The sequence below is a fragment of the Antechinus flavipes genome, chromosome 2, assembly GCF_016432865.1.
Source record: "Antechinus flavipes isolate AdamAnt ecotype Samford, QLD, Australia chromosome 2, AdamAnt_v2, whole genome shotgun sequence".
NCBI classification, from domain to species: Eukaryota; Metazoa; Chordata; class Mammalia; order Dasyuromorphia; family Dasyuridae; genus Antechinus; species Antechinus flavipes.
This window is the reverse complement of record NC_067399.1, coordinates 165,205,021-165,221,444: the sequence shown is the minus strand read 5'-3', so window position 1 is coordinate 165,221,444 and position 16,424 is coordinate 165,205,021. Positions and strand designations below refer to the sequence as shown.

At 34.4% G+C, this 16,424-nt stretch overlaps 1 protein-coding gene across 1 annotated transcript in view; it reads right to left on the bottom strand.

The window, feature by feature from the left end:
* SEL1L2 (SEL1L2 adaptor subunit of ERAD E3 ligase) overlaps positions 1-16,424 on the bottom strand; it is a 162,156-nt gene that overhangs the window by 108,719 nt on the left and 37,013 nt on the right. Inside the window, exon 3 of the mRNA XM_051975899.1 lies at positions 11,977-12,142. Within this exon, the coding sequence (XP_051831859.1) occupies positions 11,977-12,142 (166 nt within the window). The remainder of the gene's footprint in view (positions 1-11,976; positions 12,143-16,424) is intronic.

Sequence of the window (16,424 nt, the reverse complement as noted above, 5' to 3'; positions counted from 1 at the left end):
AATAATACACATTTCCTGTGATGTGCCTGGCACTGTGCTAAGTGCTTTAAAGATGATATTTATATCTTCACGACAATATTGGGAAGTAGGTGCTACTGTTATCATCATCATTGCCATTTGACAGTTGAGGAAACTGAGGCTTAGATGTTATAATAAGGCTTACATAACTAGTAAGGATCTGAGGCAGGTTTTCTTGATTCCAAGCCCAGCATCCTATCTAACATAGCACACTAGCAGTTCAATTGAAGAAGCTCCAATAGTATCAATAGATAGCAGAGACCCCAAAACAGACAACAGTAGCAGTTAGAAAAGTTAGTGTCAGACTTCTAATAAAAAACTAGGCAAAGGGAAGAATACAATCATCATAATAATAAGGACATTGGACAGTAGAAAGAAGATGAGATTTATAGAGGCAGAATACCTGAATTTTATTTTTGGCTCTGCTACTTCATAATTGTGTGACCTTGAACAAGTAATTGAACATATCTCAGATTCAGTTTGCTCCTTTGTAAAATGAGTACATTGGATGGAATGATAGCTTGATGAAGAGGAGATGGTGTCATAATATGCAAGTGAGTTTCATTTAAGTGAGGAAACACTTTGCAAAGTCACTGACTTCACTTTCTCCTCCAGAATCATCTGAGTCCAGTGGCAAGATATAGATCAAGATAACTAGAGATGACCCTGGATGCAGAGGAAGACCTTGGCCATGTTAAGCTAAGGTCTTTAAGAGATCTCAGTTTGACTAAGGCACTACTTAACCAGTGATGAAAGCTAGGTAAGAAATGAGACAGAGAATGACCTTCTTTTACCTAATCAAAAAAAAAAAAAAAAGGGGAAAAAAAGAAAAATCAGGCTGGGAAGGGAAGACGCTTGGAGTTTCTGGCCAAAACTGAAGCTATTGCTATTTACATTCACCCTGAGCAATCAGTGCCCAAACAGTGACCAAGTGGAACTTGGGCTGAGATCAGTTATTGGCCAATTAATGAGAGCTAGAGTGGTCTGGATTTAAGGTCTGATTCCTAAGAAAGAAATCTAGCCAGTAAACTCCAAGATATCTTGTAATGTTTCAGTGACCCAAATTCCTTTGGGGAAATCACCAGCACCAACAAGTAAAGGTATATTATTTTATGTGGACTGAGGAAAAAGAAGGGAAAGAAGAAAGAAAAGAAAGGAGGAACGAAGGGAGACAGCAAAGTAAGTGAGAAAGAATGGAGGGAGGGAGGAAAGAAAAGGAAAAAAAGAAGAAAATAAAGAAGCTATATTGTCCCATTGATCAGTTGCAATTGGATTCCTGGTGGGGCAGCTTCTACTGTTGTTCATAGAGTTTGTTTTTTGTCCTTTGTTCTTGGAGAGGACTATGACAGTCCATTACGGCACTACCTCCCTGATGTCCTACTCTTTTTTGAGAATGACAGACAAACAGGATGATGATAATAATGATAAATAGCACTTTAATGTTTACAAAGCACTTTACACATACCTCATTTCACCCTTAAAACAACCCTGGAAAGTAGGTGCTATTATTGTCCCCATTTTCCAGATGAGGAAAATGAGGCTGAGAAAGGTTGGTGGCTTGTCTAGTGTCATGATCTAGTTAGGGTATGAGGCTGAATTTGAGGTCTCTGGAGTCCCTGCTAGATCCAAATTCTAGATCCTGTGCCATAAAGAAAAAAGCCCAAACCGGTAATGGAAATGAATGGCAGCGAATGGCTTAACACACTATTTTTTGTCACATATATCAGAGACCAAAGTCCCCATCCTATTCCTCTCATGGCTTATGTATTTATTAAGCTATTTGCCTTAGAATCCAGGATTTCTGATTGTTCTTGTTCATATATAATTATTTAGAATATGATAAGAAGTATTCACTCTACATAACATAGCCTATTTTGTTGAGATCGATTCATGTAAAAATAATCAAACTCCCCTGGTGCAGAGTTTTAGATATTGCTTCTTTTTGGATTTGTAATGAAGAATAATTTCTAGTTTGTTTCTTAAATAGAAGCTCTAATTTGTGATTTGGTGTGGACCAGCTTGAACAGAGTTCTGTCTGAGTAACTTTATTTATTTCCCATGCAGACAAACTCCAGTGAACAACACCATTTTTCATCATAACTGTTAGTCATAATAATTGATGTTTGTATATACTTGGTAAGGTTTTCTAAGTACTTTACTGCCATGGGATGTAAGGTGTGATCAGGGGAAGAGTGTGAGGGCTACTGAGACCTGTCAGGGATGCTCATTCACCTTTGGTGTCTCCCTGATTCACTCCATCCCTGGCTCCAAGAAGCTGTAACATGCTTAGTAACATGGTCACAGCCTAGTAAACCACCTTGGCAGATGAGCTAAAGCAGTTTGAGAATATCTGAGAGATCTCAAACCTTTTGATAGGATGGGGTATGTGTGTCTACTCCAAGCATGTGAAGACTTGTCCCAGTGAAATGAGCAGATAAGAACAATTTGTTCCAACAGCCAAGGAAGGCAGCTAATGCAAGCATTGTAAGTGCTTAGAGCTTGGTTAAACATTAAAGATACCAAGGTTATTCATTGCTTCCTGGGCCAATGCTACTGGATGGTGATGATTCTGGAAGATAAAGCGAGGCTTACAACTTCATGCAACTCTGCCTCATTTAATTCTTTGTATTATATATTAATTAATTACACATTAATTAATATTATGTATTAATCAAAAATAAAAAAGCATTGTACATTCCATTTTACCTATTTCAAAGTCCTGAAGAAACAGGCAAGAGATGAGACAGCAGCTGATTTAGCCTGATTACAAGCCTGTACATAGGTATCCAGGCCATATGTGCTTCCTCTCACTAGACTGAAGCAGCAGTGGGATTTGGCAGCCTCCTGGGTGTTTGAGCACCTTTTTAAGGAATGCACTGCTCACCTCCTGGTGAGAGGAAGGAGCTATAAAAGATGCCCTTAAAATTATCTGCTTTAGTTAATCCTGACATACTTACTCTGCAGCAGATGGGCATCCTCTCCTATGGTTGAAAAACAAAAAAAAAATCTGCAAAAACTTTTGCAAAGATGATTCCACTCACCATTGATGCATAGCATATGTGCATATTTAGGGATAACATGAACTCCAATAGACCTGAAAGGTGAACAGCTCTGGTTGTGGGAGAACTCAATAGGTATTGCATCTAAATAGCATCCCTGAGTGAAATAAGGCTGATAAATTAAGACTAGCTTACTAAAGTTGGAGCTACATACATGTTTTTTGGGAGGAGTGGCTACAATGAAAGGGAATATCATGAAACTAGCATAGGTTTTCCCGTCATAATTAACCTCGTTAACAATCTAGTTTGCCTACCAAAATGGGTGATTCATGACAATGTGATTGATTATCACTGTCAGGAAAGGACCATGTCACCATCATCAGTAAATATGCTCCCACCATGATGAACTCTGATGAAGTGAAAGTAAAATTTTATGAAGACCTGAAAACTCTTATCATCAATGTCCCAAAAGAGGACAAACTTATAATTCTGAGTGACTTTAATATTAAAGTAGGTTCAAACTGTCCAATATGCAGGGCAGGGAGTCCGAGGGAGGAATGGAGTTGGAAATGGCAACATCAATGATCTCTTACTGCTGAAGACTTGTCCACCTCATGACCTCATCACCAACACAGCCTTCCATTTACCTAAATGCCATAAAACTTCATGGATGCATCCTTGTAGCAAACACTAGCGTGTAATCATTGTAATGAGAAAAAAAAGGTAGGATGTGGGAGTGACAAAGGTAACATGTAATGCAGTTGCAGAGTGATCATAGACTTATTCTTTCCAAGCCTACCAGAAGATTTAATGTCAACTGATTAGAACTTGTCCAAATGGGAACAGTATATTGTTAACTTGGAAGGAAAGCTGAATCAATACACAGTTGACAATAGTGAAGAAGAAAAAGAATAGATAGCATTCAGAGATCTGGTATAAAGCACTGTGTTTACTCATCTGGACCAGAGCACTCACAAACATCAAGTTTGGTTTGAAGAAAATGATGGGGAAATTCAGAAACGGCCCAATGAAGAGAAGTCCACAGGATTTACCAGCAAGATAATTCACCCATCTCTAAAAAGGTACCATTTAATTCCATCAGAATTAAGATGTGAGTGAAGCTTAGAGAGATGCAGTAAGACTCAGTAAGAAGGCAAATGAAATTCAGTTTTATGCTGATAGTAACAATCCAAGTGATTTTATGATAACCTGAAGGCTATTTATGGTCCAAACACCAGTGCATCTCAACTGCTTAGTGATGATGGAACCAGATTGATTGATGATAAGGACATGATCCTGGAGAGATGAACTGAACACTTCTGTAGTATTTTCAAAAGACTATCATCAATCAGTGCTAAAATATCTCAAAAGGTGGAATAAAATGGAATAACATTTAAAATTCTTATTTGTAGTTATGACATAAAAAAGTGGGAGTAAGGAGACAGAGGTGCAGATTTGGAATTAAGGAGGGTTTCATGTCCCACTTTTGACCTGTTTTGGATACAACTCTGGACAAATCAATCCCTTAGCCCATGAAATCACAGGTCTAGACTATATAAATATAACTATGTTTATATGAATGCACATGTGTGTGTGTGAATAGAAGAACTAGGTGATCAGTGGATAGAATACTAAGCCCAGAGTCGGGAAGATCTGAGTTCAAATCTGACTGTAGATACTTACTATGAAACCCTGAACAAGGGTTTTTTTTTTCCCTTAATCCACTAGAGAAGGAAATAGCAAACCTCCATAATATCTTTGCCAAGAAAACCCCATGGACAGTATGGTTCCCAAACTTACAAAGAGTTGAATACAACTAAACAAAAACATATATGTGTATATATATGTGTATGTATATATGTATATGTACATACACACATATATACACACACACACATACACACACATACATATATACATACATATATACACACACATATGTACACATATAAAGACATATATACCTATGTGTGTATATGTTTATATATGCCATATAGAAAGGTAGACATTTTATATAAAATGTATCCATCTCTCCATAATATATAAATTATAATCATATGCATATATTACAAATATAGTAATATAGTATATGCACATATATGTGTATATATGTAGATGTACATATACATATCTATGAAATTCACATTTCTCAATGACAATACTGTTGTATACAAATAAGCACAGTCAAATATGTCAAATGGAATTGTTGTGTAAAATATGTTAAATAATTATGACATAGGCCAAAAAAGGCTGAAAAGGGAAATCCCTTTCCAATGAACCACAACCAAATAATCTAAGAAAATAAATAAACAATAAATCCTTTAATTTATATATCTTGACCAACAATATGATAGTAATAATAGTTAATAGATTTGATAGTGAATAGAATTGATAATTGAGCAAGCATATTCACATCTCTTACCTGACTTAGAAAATTTCAATGACGTTAGAAACAAAAATGAGCAATTCCATCCCTGGCAATGAAATTCCCATGAACAGACTTTGCTTATTTCTCACCTGATTTTTTTCAATTGAATTTAACCTGAATCAGATTCTGCCACTTATTTTCTGAATAATGCATTAACAGTATACTTGTACCATTAATATGTGCCATGAAGTATTGTTAAGTAGAAGGGAAAGTAATGATCTATTACACAAAACAGCAATTCATATATGAATGATTCAGCTCACGAGTTAGTCTGATTAACGTATAATAGAATCAAATACTTTAAAATAAGAGAAGACATAGTTACAGTAATGATGTTTGTGCAAGGTTATCTGTAGGCAAATCATGATTAGCAAGCAGAAGTAAAGAAAATGGAATAGATTATTCCAAAGAAAATACTTCATATTATAATAATCACAAAATCCAATATTTTTTTCTGCTTCCAACACATTAGTAAAAAATGAAATACAGGGAAATACTGAATTATAAAGGAAATGAAATCTAATATATAAATAAGGTTCATTTAACTTGCAAGAATTATAAATTATAAAATGGGACTAGAATCAAACATATGTCTAATACCAAGATGCACAATAAACAGAATAAAAGTAAAGCGAGAAATTAAATTTTGAAATGCAGTGTCATAAACTGGTTTTTGTTCAACTTTATTATCATTTTTTAAAATTAAGTTTAAGCTCTTTATTGATAAATTTCTATTTCTTCATTTATCTGGTATCATTGGAGAATGACATATTTAACATAAAAAGGATTATTCAGATACTTGAATCAAAGATTTTCAAGTACTAATGATTTCTTTAATTTGCTCATTTTAATTGGAATCTTTGAAAAAATGTAAGCTCAAGAGCATTGGAAGATGGTTTTGTTGCCTTTTACAATACTAAGGAAAGTAGGAAATGAGGAAGATTTAGGGGAAAGATAATGAGTTCTGTTTTGAACATTTTTAGTTTAAAATATTAACTAGGTCTGCAGAAAATTTTAGGCAGGCTAGGTAGATCTGAGAGTCATCATCATAGAGATGGTATTTAAATTCATTTAAACCAATGAAATCACCAAGGCAAGTAGTATAGATAGTGAAGAGAAGGACAGGACCCTGAGGGTTAGATTATGGCAGGACACAATGATAAATGAGAAGGAATAAGCATGGAAACCATTAGTTCCAAGTAGTTGAGGAAATCCAAAAAGACAAGAGCAGAGTAGAGATGTAGATTCAAAGAGTAGGTTTTGAACAATGAGAGCAAAGCTCCAATCTCATCCTGGGAAGGCCAGAATTATGAAACTTAGAAGAATTTATTAATCCCACTACTCTGGGGACAAGAGGGAATGAGACTATATTAGTTTAGGACTGTGTGTAATTACTTATTTTACACTTTGTTTTGTTCTAATTGAGTGTTCTATTGACTTGCTATTATTTTTTGCCTAGGTTTTATTAATAGCATGAGTATCTGAGGGATATTAAAAAGTTTCCAGTTTACAAGTGATGAGGCATTTGAGGTGTTACCAAATGAAATAAAAACTCTCACAACCTGAACCTTAATTAGTATTAATCTACAAGTGAGTAGATTATGAGATACCACTGTAGAAAGCTTGGAAAGTGTGATTATGTGACAAAAATAAGGATTTTCAATCATCTTAACAGGCTGGAACAATGGGGAAACATATTAGAATGAAGTTAAATAGGTAAAAAATTAAGGTTGCACAGTTTAAAAAAAAAGCAACTGCAAAAGTATGATTGTAGAAGATCTGGTTTAGCCAAAATTAATGTGAAAAGACCTAAGGAATTTTTTGTTGTTTGTTAGTATAAAATCAATCAATAATCAAAGAGTCTTTTGAAGTACCTACTATCTGCTAGGCATTGCACAAGGTACTAGGGATACAAAACAAAACAGTATTTATCCTTCAAGTTGCTTATATTCTATCAGGAGATAAAAATATACACAGATTATGGTATAGACAAATAGATACAAAATAAATACAAAGCAATTTTTAGGGGGGAGGTACTTAACATCTGTGGAGGATCAGGAAAGACTTTGTGAAGAAGGTAGCACTTGGGTGGAGTCTAGAAATATATTACTAAGGATTCTAAAAGGTAGATGTGAAGAAGTTGTCAGTCATAAGCATTTATTGAGTACCTACTATATGTGCTAGGTACTGTGCTAAGTATTGGGGATACAAGAAAAAAAAGTTTAAAAAAATCACTTCCCTCCTTAGTCTCAAGGAGCTGATAGTCGATGCATTGCATAGGGAAACCCTTTGCAAAGGCAGATGGTATAAAAATGAATATTGTTACATGGCTGTCAAAAGACTTAGGTAATAATCAGGCTGCATTAATAGAGTATCAAATCCAGATTCATAGAAGTAATAAATAAGACTTATTGTATTCTGTACTGGTGAAGGAATTAGAACAGCAAATGGTTTTAATTGTGGGAATTGTGAGAATCACACTGACTCCATATTGTGACTCAATTTTGGATCTTGCTCAGTTCCGTTCTCTTTCTACTTAATTATGGACCTAATTCAATTTCTGTCTCATTAGAAAATTTTATTCAATTATGGGAATTGGAAGAAATCCTTATTGCACTGTTTGAACAGAATCCTGTGTGGGTAGGAAACTGGACCAGGTAGAGGTATCTCTATGTGATGCTTTGAGACCCTAACCTAAAAAACCAGATTATAAAGTTGATCAGAAATCTAGTCAAATCCAAAAACAATGCAAGGAGTTTTTTTCACAGTTGCACATCTTAAGGAACCCTTACATATTATCTGAATGGTGATCAATGAGTTGTTTCCATGTTCCTTTGATTGCATGGGAGGTGAGAATGAGACATGACTTGTTCTGACTTCAGCATATTTTACCTGTTTACTCTCACCCTCCCCCAAATGGGAAAGTCCCTAATTTTTCCTTTAATTAGAAATCAGAGTACCTAATTTTGTACCCTATTTAATTGTTTTCTTCTAACTAATTTGATTAATTATTTTTAATACATACAAATCTCTTTTCCCCTGTTTTCAGGATCCAGCTCTAATCTAAAGAAGCAGCCTGTTCCAGATTTGTTAAGCCGTAGGCATGCATTTGCTTAATAAACTGATATGATTGGAAGCTCAAATTTGGTTTCCCCATTCATTTCATCTTTCACTTGCCACATTGGTTAGGACACAACTACCATATTATATCAATTTTAGGTATCATATTTTAAGAGATTAACAAATAAGAAGAATGTATCTGGAATAGGATGGCTATCTCACATAAGACAGAATTGAAGAAACTTGTCTTCCCTATTCTGGGGCACCCAGAACTGAGCTTGACATTCCAGGTATAATCTAACCAAAGTAGTGTACTAGAACATTTGTCTTCTTGTTCCTGGAAACTGCTTTTCACTAATTATCCTATCATCATATTAACTCTTTTGGCTGCCATATAATTGTGGAAATCTCATCTCTTGCAAGATCTCATCATCCTTGGCACTGTATCTCATCACCTGTAGGTATTCCTGTTGAACCAGCTCCCATCCTGTACTGGTTATATATGCTGTTACCAGTACAAATGCTTCAGACTCATCCATTGTCACCCAACCTTTCTGATCATGGATCTCTTGGCTCTGTGAACACCTTGAAAATCTTTTGGAACCACCCTGACACCCCAAAACAGTTCTTATCAATTTGCTTTAAAGTACTGCCTTAAGCCAGGAATGCTAGATATCTACATTGAAGCAGACTGCTTTTTTTTATGTAGCTTTTAAAACTTTCTTTTAATTGTCCTTATATTCCTCATTCGCCTTTGTTCATTCTGAATCTTTATCATGCACTTTGTTTATTTACTTTGGAAAAAATTAGTGCTTCACAGTGAAGAAATAGAAATTGAGGAGATTTTAATTTAATCCACCCATTAACTTGGCTTTTCTGACAATATTGTTGTCATTCAGAATTTCTTTTGTAAGGTGTAATTTTGATAGTTCCAAGATTTCAGACTTTGCAGTTCTCATTTCTGACTACACATTCCCTCCTATCCTTCATTACACTGGATCTAATTTGCCTTCATCAAGACTTTTAAACATTTAACTTGTTCCTTCATTTATCAAGCATTGTCTTTACTCTGCCTCCTTACTCTCTAGTGTGTGGGACCTAGTGGTGCAATGGATAGAATGTTGAAATTGAAGTCAGTAAGACCTGAATTCAAATCCTGTTTTACACATACTTACTAGCTATGTGACTCTGGGCAAGTAACCATTTCTGTAACTCAGCTTTCTCATCTCCAAAAGTAAGAATTGGATCTGATGGCTTCTTAGGTCCCTTCTCGCTATAGAGCTATGATCCTATGATAAAAGGGTCAGCCATTTATTTTAATGATGTTCTTGCTAGCTCACAATCACTTGGACCTTATCTTCTACCTTCCTTTACCAATTCTCAACTTGATTAAACCTCATTATCCACTATCTTTAAAGTAAATTTTTTAGCTAAACAACCATTTTGGAGAAATTCACTAAAATGTTTTGACTGATTCCATTTGAAATCACTATCATCTAAGTTTAGCTGGACTGTCACTTTTTTTGTCAATCATTTTTTAAATGGACTGTTGTTTACATGTCTAAATCCTTCATCATAGCTATTATAACTTTTTTCATTTTACTGAATAAGCCCCAATCTAATCCTGGCCTTATCATTCTTAGCAAAGACTACATCTTTTCTATGTATTTTATTTTTTCCAATAGTTAGCATAGTATTCTTTATATAGTAGGTGCTTTATATATGTTGAATGAATGATCTCAACTTCTGCTTTAAAAAGATCAGTCTATTGAAGCAGAGAGGCTTATACATAATTGAACTTATACTTTTCTCCTTTTCTACATAAAAAATTATCCTAGCTACCTTCTCTTAAAGGTTAAAGAAAAATTGGGAATCTACCCCCTTTTCAAGTTTATCATTTGTTCTTTGATTCCCTATTACCTCCCTCTTGAATCTTACTTCATTAATCTCTCTTATATTCTTAATTTTTTTTTCCCACTAGCTTCTTCTCTGGAATACTCCCCAGTCTAAAAGCCTCTTACTTTAATCTGGTTATATTCTCAAGTTACTGCCTTATTTCTTTCAATGCTTTCATGTTAGACTTTTGAAAATAGTTTAATTCACTGATTTCCTTTCTTTACTTTTAATTTACTCCTTGATCTCTGGCAATTCAATTTTTTTTGCCACTTTGCTGAAATTGTTCTAAGATCACCAATGCTCTTCTTTAACAAATCCAAAAACCTTTTCTTATCTTTTTAAAAATCTTGGTTGGAACTATTGACTAATTCTTCTTTGAAACTCTCCTCCTTTGGTTTCCTGCATGGTATATTCTGATTTTCCTTATACTTCTCTGACAGGTCTTCTTTGGGCTTCCATTAACCTCCTTGAGGGCAAGGATTCTAATTTTCCTTTCTATCCCCAGAACTTAATACATTTTCTGGCACACAGTACATACAAGAAATTCTTATCATTAACTGAATCTTCTGACTTTTTTTTTTAAAGCCCTAGATGTAAGCATTCCCTTTGTGTTGTTGGCCCATTCTTCCATCACTCGCTACTCATTCTCCTTTGTTGATGTTATTTATTCTTGTTATTATTACCTCTATTACTTGAACTACTAATTCTTCTCAGATTTCTTTATCTAGATGACCTTTTTCCTAGGCTCCAAGATCCATATTTTCTTTTGCTTCCTGGTCATATTAAACTGCATGTCTTTTTATAACTTTAACAAGTCCCAAACCAAATTAAATTTTTTTGTCCTTGACCTCCAAGCAAACAAACAAACCAACTGCCATGTTCTTTCTTTCCCATTTCTGTCAGTCAGTCATTGCCATTCTCCTACTCATTTAGGTTCCAAGCCTCAGAGACATCATTACCTCTCATGGACTATTGCTCTAAAGCCAATCAATTATCAATTTTGTATCTGCCAATATGTTTCTCAAGTTGTCTTTTTACTATTCCTACCACTGCTGATTCAGGCTCTTGTTAAACCTTAGCTGGGTAAAATAAGCAACTAACTGCTGTTGATTCTCTTTCCTTCCCTCCACCCTAGTCTGTCAAACAAATTATTCTGTTGATCTTCAGTTTGGTAGGCAACCTAACATTTCCTCTCTAACTCACCTCAGATCTGAAATGAAGTTTTCCTTCCAGTGTGTCCTTACAGTAATCTTTCTCTCCTTTATGTTTTCATAACTTGTACCTCCCCTACTGCATTTACCCTTTCCTCCCTTGCATTATGTTTGTGAATATGTCTGATATCTTCTCATAAAGTGTTTCTTTAAGTCAGGGAATATACTATGCTCTATTCATTTTTATATCTCCGATACTTACCATAATGAATTATAAACAGAAGATATTCAATAAATGTTGGTTGTATTGATCTGATATCATGGATAAATAAATATACTTTTGGATTAATTTGGTAATGATGTATGTACCATATGATTTTAAATAAAATAGAATAAAAATATTTAATAATGTATTTCTACTTACAAATGCTAATATTTGTCTTTGAGAAATATGTGTCTTGAGTTCCTTTTTTCTTTCGTTTACTTTGGTTATTTCTACTTATGAAGCCATTTTCTTTGTGGTTGATTAGTTTGACTAGTTTTCTTCTTTCCGATGCACGTGATACAACTCTCTTCTCTTTTAATGGAAACTGAAAAAAAAGTTTAATTTAATGATTTTTGAAAATATAGGGATATGAAAATCTCTCTTTATAATATAAATACTAATTTAATATAATTCATCAAATTTATGTATTTTTGCAGACCAGTATTGTCAATAGCAGGGATGATTCCATATCCTTTGTTAATCTAAAAGGTTTACATTGTCATTACTGCACCAAGAATTAAAATATAATCCTATAAGTAAACTATCAGAAGATTTAACTATAATTGATTCAATTACTTCTGAGCCTATAATATCAGTTGTGTAAGTTGAAGAAATGCAGATGTTGTAATACTTTTGACTGAGTGATATTACTTTGTATATTAAAAAAAATTGAATTGATAGAAAACAGAGTCATAGTTAAAGACAAGTTTCCTCATTAAAAATATTTCCCCAAATCTGCTTCCATTCTAGAGATATCCAGAAATTTGAAGGAGGCAAAATTAAAATAAGGAACCTATAATAAAACACAAGATTTTCTCCATACAAGTATACAAAGCTTGGTTAGCAAGCAAGATAAACTAATGTAAGAAGGAAAATTTTAATTTATTACACATCACTGAGATATGGTAGGATGAAACTTAAGAAATACAGCTCTGGAATGATAACCCTTATTCAAAAGAAACTGTTTAAAGAGAAAGTAGAAAAGATATAGCTTATTGTAAGGAAATTCAAGCCATAAAGTGGGGAAGCTTAGAGAAAAAACATTGGGTTCAAGATCAGAAATGACAAAGAAAATTTATATTTTCATTAAAATATTTTCCAGATGATATTGTTGTTTTTGTTTTGTCTGTTCTTCATGAAGAAGAGCAATGACATCACATCCTGACTTGCACATGAACTGGATTTAAGTGAGGGAGAGTCGGCCAAATCATCAGCCGAACTCTCTTTTCCCAAATCATTGAGGTTCAACTACAAGACAAAAGTCAAGATGGCTGGCAATGGCCTGGGATTCAGTACATGACCTTGGCAGTCTTAGATGTCAGCTCTAAGTGCCTGCTTTAGCCACCTTCATGGTCCCTGGAAGACATTGTTCTCATTTACTCATTCCACTGGGGAAGTCTTCACATGCATTGGATAGACATTTCCCTAACTCACTGATGGGTTTAAGACCTGCTGAGACTGTTTTACTAAGGCATGGCTAAACTTTTTAGAGCCACAGTGGAGAGTTGGATGAAATATGGATATCCAAGATGGTGAGTGGTCCTGAAAAGGGCCCAGCAAACCCTTATACCAGAAGTGGTAGCCTTTCCTGAACACCCTATATATCCCATATAGAATCCGTGCAGAACACATAGATGGAAGGGGGGAATAGATGAAGTGTTTGGGAAACAATTCACAAACCTGGTATGATTTTAGGAAATAGTAATCATGAGGGACTTCAGTTTTTTAGTTATTTTTGCTAGAGTTCTCTGATAAAAAGAGTGGTTCTTAATTTCTTGACTTGCCTTAATAATGTTGCACATACTTCTATGCTTTTAAGGTAACTTGCCATCATTGCTGCTGGTTGGGGAAGTAAGGGAGAGGAATCCCCTTCTTCTACCTTTTGCAATATGGTATAAGACATCCCTTTTCTAAAAGGTATAGAAAAATCCCCTTTCCCTTCCTACTCTTTACTACCAGGGAAATGTCAAAGAGCAAATCTTCCAGAATAGACATAAAAAACATCCAAATGCTTTTGATGAATTAAAGTAACCAGGCCCAGGTGAGCTATGTCTTAGAAAGTATACAATGGATGACTGCTCATCCTTTGTCAGTAATCCTTGGACAATAGGAGATGTTTTTCTGGATTGGAGACGGTCATAAATTATGCCAGTTTTCAAAAAAGGGAAAAGAATATAATTTGCAAACTATAGATCAGTGAGCTTGGTTTTGATTTCTGGAAAAATTAATATTGATAAAGGAATGGAGAAAAGAAAGCAATGATCACAAATATCCAGCAAAGCTTAATCAAAATAGATCACACTGCATTAATCTTCCTTTTTTTTTTATACAATTACTAGATACATCACCCTCATGTCATCATTGGTCCTCTTTGAATAGTTGTTTATACTTTATGATATATCTGACATATCAAGAAAATATAAGAAAAAGATGTTACTTCGACTTTAGCAGAACATTTGATATAATCATAATCATTGAATCTATTCCTATAGAAATAATAGAGATGTGGGGAAGATCATAGTAGGATTGTAGCATTGTAAACATAAAACTGGAAGAGATCTTAGAAATCATTTATTTTCCCACCACTTCATGGAAGGTCAAAGAGGTAAGCATTTTGTTCAAGGTCACACAGGTAATAAATGGAAGAGTCAGGATCTGAAAATATGTAATCTGAATACTAAGTTTGTATTCTTTCCATGCCAAAAGCACACTCAGGTTGATTTGTAAATAATTGAATGGTTGAGCTCAAAGAATATTCAATGATAATTTGATGTTAATATATAGGAATCCAGGGAACTTGTATTTAGCCTCAATAACTTAGATAATAGCATGTTTATTTTTTCAGATAATGCAAAGGAAGGTCAACCAACACACTGGGTGACAGGGCCTAAAAACAAAAAAGATTTTTGCAGGCTTAGAACATTGGGCCAAATAACTAGATGTAATTTAATAGAAATATATAATAATTAGAGGGGCAGCTTTATAGTGAAGATCTTAATTCAAATATTGTTTTTTACCCATGATAGCTACAAGACCATGTTAAAGTTACTTCATTTCTTTTATTTTCCAGGCGATTTCATAAGAATATTAGTCACAAATAGGTTACTGATTTATTTCAGTGAAAGGCATTTCTATAGCATAAGTTTCCCAAGAGTTATAGTCAGTGATGTAGATCCTCCCCTTCCTGCATGTCAAATCTTACTCTTAGTTTAAAAAACAAATTTTCTAGGAGAAGATGGGGAAAATTTGTGGCTAGGCATTAATTTATATGAAAAAATCTGGGATTCTTAATAGACTGGAAACTGAATATGAGTCAATGATGTGATAAGACATTTAAGAAAACTCATGTAATCTTAGAAGGCATTAAGAAGGGCAGTGTCAAGGTCTAGGAAGGTGATAATCCATCTGCATTTAGCACTGGTCAGATTGTACCTGAGGAGGAAACTAGATGGCACAGTAGATATATCTCTGGACCTAGATTCAGGAAGATCTGAGTTCAAATGTCATTTACTGTGTGATTCTCAGCAAATCGCTCAACTTCTGTCTGACTTAGTTTCCTCACTTATAAAATGGGGATAATAATAGGACCCATCTCCTAGAGTCATTGTTTAGACAAAGTGAGATATATATGTAAAGTGTTTTAATAGTTATGGAGGTAGTGGTAGTAGTAGTTGTAGTAGTAGTATATTGGTAGCAGTAGTTAGTGGTAGTAATAGTTGTAGTAGTAGTAGAAATAGTTGCTGTAATACAGTTAAGAGTTTTCTATTTAATTTTAGACATTAAACTTTAGGAAGGGCATTTATAAACTAGAGAATGTCCAGTGGAAGGCAACAGAACTAAAGATGGTGCCACATTAGGATTAATTGGAGGAACAGTGAGGTGATTCAGGTTAGGTCCAATGGTCTTGTGATGGAGAGACCCATCTGTACTCAGAGAGAGACTGAGTGTGGATCACACCATAGTATTTTCACTTTTTTATTGTTGTTTGCTTGCTTTTTGTTTTCTTTCTTATTTTTTTCTTTTTTGATCTGATTTTTCTTGAGCAGCATGATAAATGTGGAAATATGTATAGAAGAACTGCACGTTTTTAACCTATATTGGATTACTTGCTATCTACAGGAGGGGGTTGAGTGAAGAGAGGGAAAAAAAATTGGAATACAAGGTTTTACAAGGGTGAAAGCTGAAAACTCTCTATGCATATATTTTGAAAATAAAAAGCTTTAAAAAAGGATTAGTTGAAGGAACTGGAGATATTTAGCCTATTGAAAAGAAGACATGCTAGTTAACTTAAAAAAATTGAAGGTTTCTCACACAAAAAAGAGATTAAACTTGTTTTGTTGTGACCCTACAGATCAGAATTTTGAAAAAAAATAGAAGTTGCAAAGAGGAAAATTTAAAGTTTTTTTAAGGAAACATTATTTAACTATTTGTGGTTTATCAAGTCATTTCAGTTGTGTCTGACTCTTCATGACCCCATTTGGGCTTTTCTTGGAAAAGATACTAGAGTGGTTTGCCATTATCGTTTCCATCTCTCTTTACAGATAAAGAAACTGAGAAAAGATTAAATGACTTGTCCAGGGTTATACAATTAGTGTCTCAGGGTGGAT